This window comes from Gopherus flavomarginatus, chromosome 1 (genome assembly GCF_025201925.1).
Source record: "Gopherus flavomarginatus isolate rGopFla2 chromosome 1, rGopFla2.mat.asm, whole genome shotgun sequence".
NCBI classification, from domain to species: Eukaryota; Metazoa; Chordata; order Testudines; family Testudinidae; genus Gopherus; species Gopherus flavomarginatus.
In genome coordinates this window covers 308,009,749-308,024,453 of record NC_066617.1, presented here as the reverse complement: position 1 = coordinate 308,024,453, position 14,705 = coordinate 308,009,749, and the positions used below count along the sequence as shown (strand labels likewise).

Here is a 14,705-nt window from a genome sequence, read left to right as displayed (position 1 = left end):
ATTGATCTTTATAAATATATCAGAGGGATAAATATTAGGGAGGGAGAGGAATTATTTGAGCTTAGTACCAATGTGGACACAAGAACAAATGGATATAAACTGGACACTAGGAAGTTTAGACTTGAAATTAGGTGAAGGTTTCTAACCATTAGAGGAGTGAAGTTCTGGAACAGCCTTCCAAGGGGAGTAGTGGGGGCAAGGGACATATCTGGCTTCAAGACTAAGCTTGATAAGTTTATGGAGGGGATGGTATGTTGGGATGGCCTAATTTTGGCAATTAATTTGGCAATTGATCTCTGATTATCAGCAGGTAAGTATGCCCAGTGGTCTGTGAAGGGATGTTAGATGGGGTGGGATCTGAGTTACTACAGAGAGTTCTTTCCTGGGTGCTGGTTGGTGAGTCTTGCCCACATGCTCAGGGTTTAACTGATCACCATATTTGGGGTCAGGAAGGAATTTTCCTCCAGGGCACATTGGCAGAGGCCCTGGAGGTTTTTCGCCTTCCTCTGCAGCATGGGGCACGGATCAGTTGCTGGATGATTCTCTGCAGCTTGAGGTCTTCAAACCACAATTTAAAGACTTCAATAACTCAGACATAGGTTAGGGGTTTGTTACAGGAGTGGGTGGATGAGATTCTGTGGCCTGCATTATGCAGGAAGTAAGACTAGATGATCATAATGGTCTCTTCTGACCTTAAAGACTGAGTCTGTAATAGAGCCCTTGTATTAGGAGACAATGTGCCAAATTCCCCCATGTTTCTACCTTTGCAATGTTATTCTGTTCTTAGTATCCCAGTTAATTGTAACTTACAAATTACAGTTACAGCAAATTTGTAGCTTTTGTTTATTAACGGTAAATTTAATATATCATGTACTACTTTTCCACCCAGATACAGTGTAAAGTAAAATATACTGTGCTCAGCAGAAGTGTGAATTTGATTGGAAGCATAACTACCGTGCCTTTGGTTTTTTTCTGTGTGTATGTCAGGATAAGTGAATACCATATCAAAAACTATGCTTCTGCTCTAGAGTCTTTCAAAGAAGGACAGAAATTGGACAGTAAGTATTGAAACTGGCACTTCTCTTTGCACACTAATCAGTAAATATTTAAAAGCTGCTTTAAGGTTCAGGATAAATTGAAGAATATGGTTTTCAGAAGTGATTAGTGATTTAGGTGCCACAACTTTTGGATACCCAGCTAGATCATGTGAAATAGGCCTAACTTTTGGGAAGCACAGAGCATCCCCTCATGTGAAAATCAAGCCCTTTTAAGGCATCTAGAGTTGGCCACAAAATATCAATAGTCACTTCTGAAAATGTACGCTCACGTGTTTCAGTTCCCTATGGGTTAAATGGGGATATTTCCCTGCTTCAGACATACGTTGCAGATAAATTCAGGTGTTTGATCTGGTACTATAGTGATGAGCATCATGGAAAAGCCTACAAACAGACTGAGTTCTTCTTATACAATGTGAAGCTGTAAACCAGGGATTGGCAACCATTGGCACATGGCCCACCGGGCCAGTTTGTTTACTTGCTGCATCCGCAGGTTCAGCCGATCGCAGCCAGCACACCCCTCGGCCGGCGCCACTTCCCACAGCTCCCATTGGCCTGGAGCGGTGAACCGCGGCCAATGGGGGCCATGATCGGCTGAACCTGCAGATGCAGCAGGTAAACAAACTGGCCCGGCGGGCCATGGGCCAAAGGTTGCCAATCCCAGCTGTAAACTAAGTAAAACACAACTTTCTCTGCACAGTTTCTTGGAGTTTGCACAACCCCAGATATATGTCTGAGCTCATAAACTCTGCTTGTGGCTCTCTTACCTTCAATTAAACACTCTTCTGTAGTTTTCAGTATAATGTTTCCCTTTTTTCATCTCTTAACTTACTTTTGGTTGTGTTAAGGGCCTAGTTTTCTGTCCTATGGAGTTACTAATACATTAATCTCTGGATTCCTGAACTGTTAAATTGGTGAAGTATGGAGCTTTTGAAAAACTGGCCTTTTTTCCAATTACGGGAAAAGGGAGAGTTTAGTCATTAGTCTTGATAAACTGCAAGGCAGTTCAGAACAAAATGATTTCTCCATGGTGGTTGTGAATCCTCCCTAGGCCACCACCCAAAAAATAAATATTTTTCTGGGGTATAAGGAGGGAACACTGAGAAACTGAAACCCTCAAGTTACATGAAATAATAAAGCACACATAGGAATGTAAGAATTGTCATACTTGATCAGATCCAAGGCCCATTTAGTTAGTATTCTATCTCAAACAGTGGCCAGTACCTAATACCGAGGGGAAAATGTAAGAATCCTGCAGTTAACAGTTGTGGGATAATATGCCTGCACACCTCCATTCTCATCATGATTTCTAGAGATTGCCTTAAACCCTGAAAGAGAGCTTTAGTATTTCTGGTAAAATTTTTGTTAATTGTGGTGACTCTGGATATTCTTGTTCATATAAATGTCCAATCCTCCCCGTCACCCTCCCCCCCCCCCTTTTTTGTGTGTATGTGTGAGGATACTTAACATGGAGAAATAGATTCAATTTGTGTAATGACCCAGCCACTCCCAGTCTCTGTTCAAGACCAAGTTAATGGTATCTAGTTTGCAAATTAATTCCAGTTCATCAGTTTCTCATTGGAGTCTGTTTTTGCAGCTTTTCTGTTGCAAAATTACCACCTTTAAGACTGTTATTGAGTGACCAGAGAGGTTGAAGTGTTCTCCTACTGGTTTTTTACTGTTATGATTCCTGATGTTAGATTCGTGTCCATTTATTCTTTTGTGTAGAGACTGGGAGTGGCTGGACTACTACACAAATTGAATCTATTTCCCCATGTTCAGTATCCTCACACCTTCTTGTCAGCTGTCTGAAATGGGCCTTCTTGATTATCACTACAAAAGTTTTTTTTTCTCCTGCTGATAATAGCTCATCTTAATTAATTAGCCTCTTAGAATTGGTATGGCAACTTTCACCTTTTCATGTTTTCTGTATGTGTATATATATCTTCTTACTACATGTTCCATTCTATGCATATGATGAAGTGGGCTGTAGCCCACGAAAGCTTATGCTCAAATTTGTTAGTCCCTAAGGTACCACAAGTACTCCTGTTCTTTTTGCAGATACAGACTAACCTGGCTGCTACTCTGACTCCTACTAGAGAGACATCTTATACCAGCAAAACCCAGTTCCCTAAATAAGATGAGCTATGTCTAGGCTAGGGCTTTTGCTGGTATAACTGTCAATTAGGGTTGTGATTTTGTTTTTTTACACTCCTGCGTGACCTAGCTATGCTGACAAAACTGTAAGTGAAGACCAGGCCCAGTAATCCACAACTGCACTGCAGACCCTATTTGCTAATCACTAGTGACTTCACCCAGTAACTTGAGGCTTCTAGAAAATTCTTTCCCTATCTTATTATTACCTAATAGACAGCTAGAATCTTGATTTCTCTTCCCTCTTAACTTTCTAATACAACTAGAAACCCCTAGAAAAACACAGTAAGTTGGGGGTCATCTGTAAACTTTTTTTCACAATTTTGGATTACCCTCAAATAGACTGGCTTTTCTGTACTTGTTCAAGTGGAATGCATGTGGATGAGTATTTGAGGGGATCATTCTAAGAACAGAGGAGAGGATATTTACCATCTTTGGGAACAGTTAAATGGAAGTGGTGAAGAAACCTGAAAGCTGAATACTAGATTTGGGTCAGTTCAAACTTAATTTGGCTTGCTAACTGAACTACTAATCAGTTCTATGTGTATTAACATGCATCTCAACAAAGCTGGGGAGTTAGTTATGTAATTGAACACCAATATCAAACATAATATAATTGATTTGAAGGAGTCCTGACATTTAATACTATATCTAGTCTTCTGTATTTAAGAATCAAAACAAACCAGTTCCATTGTTGCAAGTCTGCCCCTTATGCATCGTCATGACAAGTAATAGTACCCATTTTTTGGAGCAGTAGATTTGAGATACTGAATTGTTATATATTCAATCTCTTCTAGATGTGGATACTACTTTTACTATTTGGATTAAAAGATGCGAAGAAACACTAAACAGTAAGAGTGGCTTCATTATTTTGTACTTGTTTTGATATTTGCTGTGCTTTTAAACATTTTTCAAAATCTGAAATCTTTATAGTACTTGCCTTTGTTTACAATAAACTACTGGATGCTCCAATTGTTTCTGAGAGGATCAGTATCCCAAGACTTTTTTTGCTTAAATTTTATAAATGTTTCTTTAGATTTTTTGAAGGAAAAAATCCATACCAGAATTAGTCATGCAAATGGGAAAAGTACCTATTTCATGTTCAGACTTTGAGAACAGAAATCCTGGTATTTCAGAAACTTTCATAGTTGTAATGCAAATCTTGTGTTGGTAAATGCTGCCAATTAACATAATCTTAAATAAATCCAATTTCTATTAGGAGCCACACAGTTTTGATTCCATATGCTGCCCTTGTGTAGAAGTTCAGGGAGACCAACTTAATGTAAGATTTCTGTAGTGATGTTGGAGCATGTCTCGCACTCTATACCCCAAAGTAAAAGCTTGCAAGATTGATAGATGTAGAGCTGGAAAAAAACAATGGAGAGTTAGAGATTTGCGCCTCCAGTTCTCTGAGGTCTGTATCCTTTGTCAAAAGAACCATTCTCATCCATCTAGCTGTGGCACCATGATAAAGTAGCAATAGCCATGCTCTTACTAGTTGCTGGCACCAGCTGTGATCTGGAGCAGTAATGCAGTGTTCAGTGAGAGAGCACTATCTGAAGCAGTGGTCAACTTTGTACTAATTCTTCGTGTGGGTTGGCCAGTCTGACAGAGAGCCTGCAACTTAGTGCAGCTTTTCCCACACTTTGGCACAACCTACTTTTCCTAAGTTGCCCAGGGACTTCATAGATGTATCCGGCTTTGGATACGAAGGAGTAGCTCATAAGGCTACTTTCTCCTCTACTGTGACTTTATCTGCAGACTTACTCCCTTCAGAGTGTGTACTGGGAAAGAAAGATCAGTGGGGGCAGTGTGAGTTGATATTTTAACAACAAACGGCAGAGGAACATAACTTTTTTTGTCAGTCTGGTACTTATCCTTTATATCTAGGGCCCTACCAAATTAACAGTACATTTTGCTCATTTTCATGTTCACAGGATTTTAAAAATCGTAAATTTCATGATTTATGCTATTTAAATCTGAAATTTCACTGTGTTGTAATAGTAGGCATCCTGGCCCGAAAAGGAGTTGTGGGGTGGTTGCAAGGTTATTGTAGGTGGGAATGTGGTACTGCTACTCTTACTTCTGCACTGTTGCTGGGGGTGGCACTGCCTTCCAGAGCTGGGCAGTTGCAGAGTGGCAGCTGCTGGCCAGGAGCCCAGCTCTGAAGGTAGAGCCGCTGCCAGCAGCAGAGTAGAAGGATGGCATGGTATGGTATTGCCATCCTTACTTCTGCATTGTTGCTGGTGGGGCGCTGCCTTCAAAGCTGAGCACCTGACCAATAGCTGCTGTTCTCTGACTGCCCAGCTCTGAAGTCAGCACAGAAGTAAGGGTGGCAGTATGGCAACTTCCCCAAAATAACCCTGTGATGACCCCCTCCCCCTTGCAACTCGTTTTGGTTCAGGACCCCCGATTTGAGAAATGCTGGTCTCTTCCTTGAAATCTGTGTAACATGGGGCAGGGGTCAGCAACCTCTGGCACACAACTTGCCATGGTAAGCACCCTAGTGGGCCGGGCCAGTTTGTTTACCTCCCGCGTCGGCAGGTTCAGCCAACCGAAGCTCCCACTGGCCCCGGTTCGCTGTCCTAGGCCAATGGGGGCTGCAGGAAGCGGCGCGGGCAAGGGCTGTGCTGGTAAACAAACTGATGTGGCAGGTAAACAAACTGGCCTGGGTACTTACCCTGGCGAGCCGCGTGCCAGAGGTTGCCAATCCCTGGTATAGGGTGAAAGCACACCAAAGACTAGATTTCATGGGGGGACCAGATTTCATGGTTCATGATGTGTTTTTCATAGATGTGAATTTGGTAGGGTCCTATTTATATCATATAAAGATGGTCTCAAGATTTTTTTCAGTGGCTCTTCTCTTTTGCTGAAGAAATAACAAGAATATCAAGTCTTGGCGGTCTTGATTTTGCTGGAGGAACACTTTGAAGGACTATGGTTGGAGTTTTTCCATTTCCGAAGGGGAGAGAACGTCATGTCATATGCCAAACCGAGCTTTTCTTCCAAGTGTTGAGCTTGTTCTTGTCCCTGTTTTACTCAGTCTGCCTAAACACCTTTCTCTCCCTCAGCTATTCATGTTTTAGTCATCTTAAGATGTCATTTTACTGATTCTCCAAAGGCTTTTCTAGCAAAAATAGAATTCAAAACATGGTATTAATATTTAGTAAAGCAGAGTTTTTTAAAACAATCTTTGAAGCACCCCCGTGCATTATAAAGAAGCAAAAAAGCAGTAATTTTTTTTTTTTGCTTTGCTATTCACTTCTTGAAAGGGGGACCAACCTTAAATATCTCTAAATTAGAATTTCTGACAATTTTTAAATTTTCTACGGAAAAAATTTTCATAGTATGGTATTGCACAGTTAAGGTTGCCCAGATAACCTTAACTCTACTTTAGTTAAATGTCATCACTCTCTTCTGTGAAACTGGAGTCCTTATCAGAATTATCTTACAAACTTGAGCATGACTGTCCAGTCTATGGATAGCAAGATTCAAACTACTGCAGAAGATCTTAACCCAAAGCTTTAGGTGTTGATTTGCCGAAGCCTTCATGTCATAACAGAAGTCTGTTACATCTTCACTTGTTAGGAACTATTGATCAGAAGGTGCAATCATTCTGTTATTCAGAGCATACCTTTGTGTTGCAGTTGTCCTTTTGCGTGACTTTTTTGAAATTAAATCTCTAGATACAAATAGTGTTATGATTCAAATACAGAATCTCTCTGAATAGTTGAATAAAGTTGAAAGAAACAAATCTGCCTTGTACATTAAACATGTTGCTCGTCTGAAAAATGCAACTTGTTTTTGTCCCTACAGCAGGATCACAGACTGAAATGGTAAGGCTTTTTCTTAACGTACTTGCTGCTTACTCTTAATTGTGGCACTAAACAAGAGCATGCTTTGAGACTTGACTTAGTTGCTTCATATTAACAGGCTATATAAAACTAACTTAAATCTTCCTGCTACATAGAATTTTTTGTGTGGGGTTAACTTAAGCCTAAAGTCCTGCTCCTTGTTGATGTCAGGCTTGTGGAGACTCTTAGGAAGGATTAAACAAGCACACAGTTCTAGCAGTTATATCAACGTGCTTAAGTTTTATAATAAAGCAAGTCTAATTTTTTTCTTTGCACAATTGATGATTAATCTTGCAAGATTAATCAATTCCACTTAAGCATTAAATTGCTTTTAAATGTAATTTATTGAGTGCCTTAAAAGTGCATGAACTGTTACCTAACCAGATTTTTATTCTGCTGACACTCTAGTTCATTTTTTAGTTGCCTCTTTCTACTATGTGCCATGGTAAAACCTTTGAACTTGTGTCTCTAGAAATAGTATCAAAGTCTGAGATGACGTTGGAAACTTGCATTGGTCCTTGAGACTGTTGCTCTCAAACTACCCCCAATTTATGCATATTGAAAATAGGTTCTGTGTGGAAAGTCTGACAGGAGTAGTGTTATACAGAAGGACAATGGCCTTGTGGTTAGAAGCGAAAGATTGGAAGTCAAGAACTCTGGGTTACATTCCCAGCTGTACTGTAGATTTCCTTTGTGATTTTAGGTTATCTATTTAACCATTGTGTCTTTTGTTAGCTGCAAAATGGGTGTAATACTTGCTGCCTGAGAAGGTGGTTGAATTGAGAATTTGAATTACTATTTATAAAGCACTTAGATTTCAGAACATTCCAGTCACTTGTGACTTCAGAGCATTCCAGTTGTTTGTTTTTTCTCCCATCTAAAGATTTCAAGCTCTTTTGTGCTGGTCCTACATAAATGGTTATGGGACTAATCAGGAGATTTGTTTTCAAAATGTTTATTTAACTTAGTTAATGCAAGAGGAGAAAATGGCAATTTAGTTAATGATGTACAATGTGTGTATGTATTACATTATGAATGTTTCTTTGAAAAGTACATCATGATACAATGAGCTATACTAATTTAACTTTTTAATGTCTTTCAAATGTCGTGCCACAATCAGACTACAGGACAGCAAACTCAGCCATCAAAACTCAAGTAAGTCTTTTTTAGCTTTATTACACTTTACATAATTTGACAATCATTTTAAATAGCATATGTATTTGTAGCAAGCCAATATTCCAAATTGTAAATTTAGTCTGTTCTTTAATGCACACATTAAAACTAAATTCTGTACACTGGATCAGATATGTTTGCTGATTGTGTTTATGGTTTGGATTTGTGTAAATACCAAATAACCTCTGAAGCGGTAAGGAGCCACAATGTATCATAAACTTCAAACTGTCTAACCTGGTGGTATAAAAGATATATTATTAGTTTATTTAGATATGCTTAGTGTGCCTGTCCTCTGAGTATAAGCTTCAGAATCTTCGGAAGCCCAGATGCAATGACTTTAGTTAGTATGTTAACACTAAACTCCCCAACCCGTCCTCTCAGAAAGTGTATTGGTAGATCGGCTTTTCAGTATGTCCTAAAAAGTCCGCATACACAGGCTGTTGTCAGGCCAAGAACTCCACTGAAGATGCTCAGCTCACAGAACATATCTAGGGATTTGGGATTAGGTATCCCAACTGATGTTCAGCTGGGGCAAAACATAGCACTTCTCAGTTGCACCTACCTTAGGTATTGCTTAGGCATCAGAGCAGAGAGATTCCTATATATCAGGCCTGCACAATTCGTAAAGTGGCGAGGGCCACATTACTCCAAAGAAAACAGCTGAGGGCCAAACCCCCCCCCAGTGCTGCCGAGCCCCCCCCAAACAATCTCCCTGCTCCACCCGCCCCGTGGGGAAAAAACCCTCCTTCCCCAGTGCCACCCTGCTGAAACAGCGGTATTGAACCTCGGTAATATGTTATAGCGAGCCCCTAAGGTAGTATAATTAAGGTGAAAGCAAAATGTCTTTTTGCTACAAGTAAAATAAGATCTTCCCCTCACTTTGTAATCAAGTGCCCTGTTGAATGAATGAGGTGTGACTGAGGAAGATGTGGAAGGCAGGCACCTCCAGACAGCTGCAGCCCTTGGAGAGGGGATGGGAGCCAGACCAGATCAGTAGAACAGATCAGGCACTGACTCGTAGCTCGTCTCCTCAGCTCCCCACTCCCGCTTGCCTCTTCAGGCCTCCTCCCCCACTGCCGGCTCACCCCCCCACCCCACCACTGCCTGCCCACTCGCCCCCTCAGCCCCCCACCCCCTATGGTTCACCTGCCCCCTGCCAATGCCTACCCGCTCACCTCCTTAGACCCCCACGCCCCCGGCTCACCTGCCCCCCCTGCTCGCCTTCTCAGCCCCTCCCCCCTCCCCAGCTCGCATACTCACCCCGTGCCCCTGCCTGCCCTCTCAGCTCCTCAGCCTCCCTTCCCCCTGGCCAATGATGAATTGCCAAAATCTTAACAACCAGTTCCCTCCTCACCCCACAAGGGGGTCGTGGCCTGCCCCCACCCCCCGGGACCTCTGCCTCATCCACCTCCCTTCCCTGTCCCCTGACTGCCCCCCTGCCACCCCATCCACACTCCCCCTCCTTCCTGATGGCCCCCTCCCCTGGCCCTTGCCCCCATTTAACCCCCTGTTCCCCACTCTCTGATTGCCCTGACCCCTATCCACGCCCTCACCCTGACCACCCCCCTGAACTCCTCTGCCCCCTTACTGAGCTGCTTGGAGGTGGCTGACAGCATTACAGACTTGCATACGTTACATAAATGCCACCGACACGCAGCACCTGGAGCACTGGGTTAGGCGGAGCTCACAGCCCCCCCCCGCTTCCCGCGAATCAGCTGTTCGCACGGGAAGCCTGAGAGGGTTGAGAAGCAAGGCATCTTCGTGCTCAGGCCCAGGGAGGCGGTGGTGAGCTGGGGCGGGGGGCGGTTCCCCTGTGTCCCCCTCCTTCCCCCCTGGGTTACCTGCTGCGACGTGGGTGGCCCCCCCCCGACCCAACTCACCTTGGCTCCATCTCTGCCTCGCTGAGCCTGAGCGCGAAGCTGCCGCACCGCTTCTCTGACCTCCCAGGCTTCCCTCGCGAACAGCGGATTTGCATAGGGGTAGAGAGAGAAGCGGGACAGAGCTTTCAGGGGGTGAGGCCAAGCGGTGGTGCGCTGGGGCCAGCCATTGGCTCACCTCCCCTCCCCCCGCCCTCCTCAGCCCCCTCCCTCAGCCCCCCCCCCCTCCATCCCCACGGGCTGCACAGTGAGCCCACGCGGGCCGCGTGTTGTGCAGGCCTGCTATATATGATTGTATTCATACAGTATAAATTGACGAAAAAGTGAATTCTGTAGTAATAGTTAACAGATACCTGTTCCCTATTATTAAGTATAGGGTGAAACTGGTAAGCTTAGCTACCACTGTGGTAATTGATAATGACTGACTGCTATATGTTGTTTGTAGTAAAATGGCTTTGGGTCATTCTCTTTTCATTTTAAGGGTTAAGCCCGACCTCCTGACCACAGGCTATGGATATCATAGGCTGGGGGGAGGCTGTGCCTCCCCAAACAACTTGACGTGGCCCTGCTCCCAGGCCGCCACCTGCAGTTTCCGGCACTCTTCTGTGGCCCAGGCTGGCTCTGTCTGGGGGTGGGGAGAGCCAGCCTGTTGCCGACTTGGGGCAGCACTGCCCAGGACTGGGGGCACTGGGACCGTGCTACCTGGCACTCAGGTTGGGGGCTGTGATGGGGGTGCTCTGGGTTCCTGCAGGGGAGGGGGGCAGAAAGGGAGAGGGCAGGGAAGAAGGGGAGGGATTGGCAGCTAGCCTCCCCTACTGGCCTGTTCACCACCTGGCCAGGCTCATGGTTTATTGTCTCAGAAATGACTTCAGTTCTGAAGAGGCTAAATAGGAAGTGCTCTGTGATTTTTCACCATTAGAAGTCTAAAAACTGCAGTCTAAGCCCCCAAATTTTACCTTAATTTTCCCTCTTCTGGAGTAAGTTCTGTGCAGCCATTTGCACTCAAGTCCTCTGTCCCTTTTGTTTTACTTTCCACCACTCAAGCCACCCAGCCTGCTCTCTTGCTCCATAAGACTGTTCTTCCTCTGAATGCTTCAATGGATTCAGAAGGTGACAGCAAATCTTGTAAGAAGCAGTTTGCTTCAAACAATTTACTTGAAGTTCAGGCTCAATTAACCTTCAAAGGAAGTGTTATCTAACATCTAGAGCAGGGAATGCACTCTAGATCTTCTGGGTTCTGTTGCTAATTCTAGATCAGAGTTAGGATCAGAAGACTTGCCTATATGTGTGTTGGTATATCATATTCGTAAGGTTCTTTTAGATCCTTGAATGAAGAACACAATAGAAGTGCAAAACAGTATTGTGATACTTGGTAATAAATAGATTTTTGGACACTTAATTGTGTCAATTAGTTATTTAGATTTTTGCTTCTTGGTAGAGCAGTTGTATATTTTTTCTGTTCTACTAGCAGTTCTTGTTTGCTCAAGCGCATTGATCTGTTGGGGAAGAAGGGGAAATCTACTCATAACTTCATTCTGCTTGCTTAACCTCAGCCTTTTGTGTTATGTAAATTCAAAACAGTTAACACAAAACCCTATAATGTTGTTGTACTCTACAATACTTGAGTTTTCTCTCACTGTGCTTCACTTACATGTTTTTGAACCATGTGCAAGAAAACTTAGTTTTGATGTCCTTCTCTTTTTAAAGGTATGACTGGTACCAAACAGAATCTCAAGTAATCGTAACTCTCATGATCAAGAATGCACAGAAGGATGACATCAATATACAATTTTCTGAGAAAGAGGTGATTACATTATTAGTTCACTGAAAAATAATTTCTTAGTTGATACGCATCTCTTTCAGGACATCTATTTGCGGATACAGACATTTTGTATCACATCATTCAGTCCATTCAATTCCCATGAAAAAGGCAGAATAAATACAGCTTGTTACAAGAATATTAAGGAAGAACGTGGTGTAAAGCAAGGTTTCTCAAACAGGGGTCGCCGCTTGTGAAGGGGAAAGCCCCTGGCGGGCCGGGCCGGTGTGTTTACCTGCCCCATCCGCAGGTCCAGCCGATCGCAGCTCCTGCTGGCCACCCGGAGCAGCGATCTGTGGCCAGTGGGAGCCTCAGTTGGCCAGACCCGTGGATGGGGAAGGTAAACACACCGGCCTGGCCCGCCAGGGGCTTTCACTACACAAGCGGTGACCCCTGTTTTGAGAAACTTTGGTGTAAAGAGCATATAGGTGTTTCACTTCCTATGCTTTTGGTATCCTCAGATCTATTCTGACAATCATGACATGAGGTAACCAGTTTAAATGAAGCATTGCAATCTAGCGTCATTATATTTGTGTTTAGTGTATTACTGGCACCATATTAATCTTAGTTTCTCTTATTCTGACAGCAGACATGGGTTTGTGTTGCTTAACTGTTAATTCTTTTTGAACAAAACCATACATGTTCAGTTAGTATCTACTTTAAATAGTCAAGATTACGTGCACACGTCTTGCTGCCTAAGTAAATGTTTGAAGTATGTGGGAACAGGAAAGCTGCATAATCTTTCTGTGTTCCATCGTTAGTGTTTTGCTATTTTCTTATTGTCATGCAACACTTTCCTAAAGAATGCGGATCAAACTGATGAGATAACAGGCTTTTTGAGTAGCTAGTTGGTGGCTAGGAACAACAATCTATTTATTTTTTTAGTGCACTTTAAAATCACTGTTGAATAATGCAGGAAGAAATAGTGCAGTTTGAAATTCCTGTCTTGTGCTTGACATTTCATTAAAACGTTCCAACTGAAGGGTCATTAATTTAATCACTAAAAGTTGTCAGTGGAGGATTAAAATTAATGCTACGATGGAAAATTGCAGCTAGTGTACTTTATGGTCATCACAAAGATATGTTTATCTGTTAACAGCTGAATGCATTGGTGAGACTTCCATCAGGAGAAGACTACAACTTAAAGCTTGTTCTTCTGCATTCCATAGTACCAGAGCAAAGTACATTTAAAGTGCTTTCAACAAAGGTGAGCTTTTAAAGTGTAAATTATTTCTTTTAATATTTATAGTGTTGAAAACATTTCTGCTCTTTTGTCGTGTGTTCCTATGACAGTCATAATGACTAGCTTTTTTCATAAAGAATTGTTTTTTCAAGGTGCCCTTCAGCCAACAGAAGACTTTCTAAGCAGACATGTAAATATTAGAAGCTAGCAAAATCTAAGATAGCTTTTACTGAAGTGTAAATGACTTCATTTATGAAGTGTGGATGTTTTTACCTGCCACTAGAAAAAGACTGCTATGGTGCACATCTCTTTATATATTCATAATCTCCAAATTATAAACTACTTATAAAACCTTTCCTAAACTTTTAGGAGTTACAGGTTGCTTGTCATTCAAGGCAACTTTATGTAGATACAGCAAACAAGTTGTCAGACTTGACTTAAAACCTAAGTGTTGCAGTCATTTAGGCAGTCTTAATATAGCCTTTCTTCAGATGACTGCCTGCAAAAAAATTGCCATGCAGTTAACTCTTGGATGCTTTTCACGAATCCATGCTATACCTGAAACAGTGTTTAAGCATTTGACGGCAGCATGATTTTCAGCATATTTGATAAATCTCGGTATAAAAGACAAGGAGGTATGCTATGCAGTATTGGGTATAACTGAGGCCCTTGATTTCCTGGGAATTTATCAGTGTTTGTCTTCAATTTTTGTAATAAACACTGATAAATTCCCAGGAAATGAAGGGCCTTCTCAGCTCCGTAGACAAGCTGGAGTTGGGGAGGGGAGGGGAGGCTCTGTCTGGCAGGGGAAGCGGATGGATGTCCCTGACCCCAGCACTCTGGGTGGGATGGAAGAAGGTGCCTGGTACTCATTGAGGGGCGGGTGGGGGGAGGTACTGCGGATGGAGGAAGAGGAAGGGGTGTCCAGTATTCTCAATGGGCAGAGGAGATAGGGTCCCGAGTACTCTTGGGGGAGACAGCAGGTGAGGGGAGGAGGTGCCTCACACTCATGGCAGGCAGGGGAAAGCAAATGGGGCTCTGTGCCCTGGGGCCATGCTGAAGGGCAGGGGAAGCAATTGTGGGGCCAGTACTCACTGAGTGCAGCCTTGTGCTCTCCTCCTTGCAGTCCTGTTGCTATCAGGACTAGGTTCCATACCTGTCTTGCTCCCCCCACTGCCCAGCAGCAATACCCACCAACCAGCAGTTACCCTCTTTGTTCCCCCTCTGTTCAGGTACACTGAACCATCCAGTCGGGACTCTTGAGTGTGTGTGGGGGGCAGGTCTGTGTAGATGCAGGACATGAAAAATTTGGGTTTAAACTGATATAAACTCAAATACTTGCTTTTGAAAAATGTTTTCAATAATTTTTTGAAGGTTTTCAGTGATCAAAAATTAGGTGATCAATTTGACTGTCAGTAACTTAGCTCCTTTTCATTAATATAAGTAGAGATTTACTCACAGGGCTAAGCCTGAACCTTTACCTTAATACAAGCAGAGATTTATCTATGGATGTGTCTATGCTGCAGTTGGACATCAGCAGCTGGCCTGTACCAGCTGGCTTGGGCTAAGGGGCTGTTTAATTGTGGTGTA

General features: G+C 43.0%; 1 protein-coding gene across 1 annotated transcript in view; it reads left to right on the top strand.

Moving 5' to 3' along the window:
- SUGT1 (SGT1 homolog, MIS12 kinetochore complex assembly cochaperone) overlaps nt 1–14,705 on the top strand; it is a 65,646-nt gene that overhangs the window by 12,150 nt on the left and 38,791 nt on the right. Inside the window, exons 5-10 of the mRNA XM_050950795.1 lie at nt 988–1,058; nt 4,007–4,060; nt 7,026–7,045; nt 8,184–8,218; nt 11,821–11,917; nt 13,032–13,139. Of these exons, the coding sequence (XP_050806752.1) occupies nt 988–1,058; nt 4,007–4,060; nt 7,026–7,045; nt 8,184–8,218; nt 11,821–11,917; nt 13,032–13,139 (385 nt within the window). The remainder of the gene's footprint in view (nt 1–987; nt 1,059–4,006; nt 4,061–7,025; nt 7,046–8,183; nt 8,219–11,820; nt 11,918–13,031; nt 13,140–14,705) is intronic.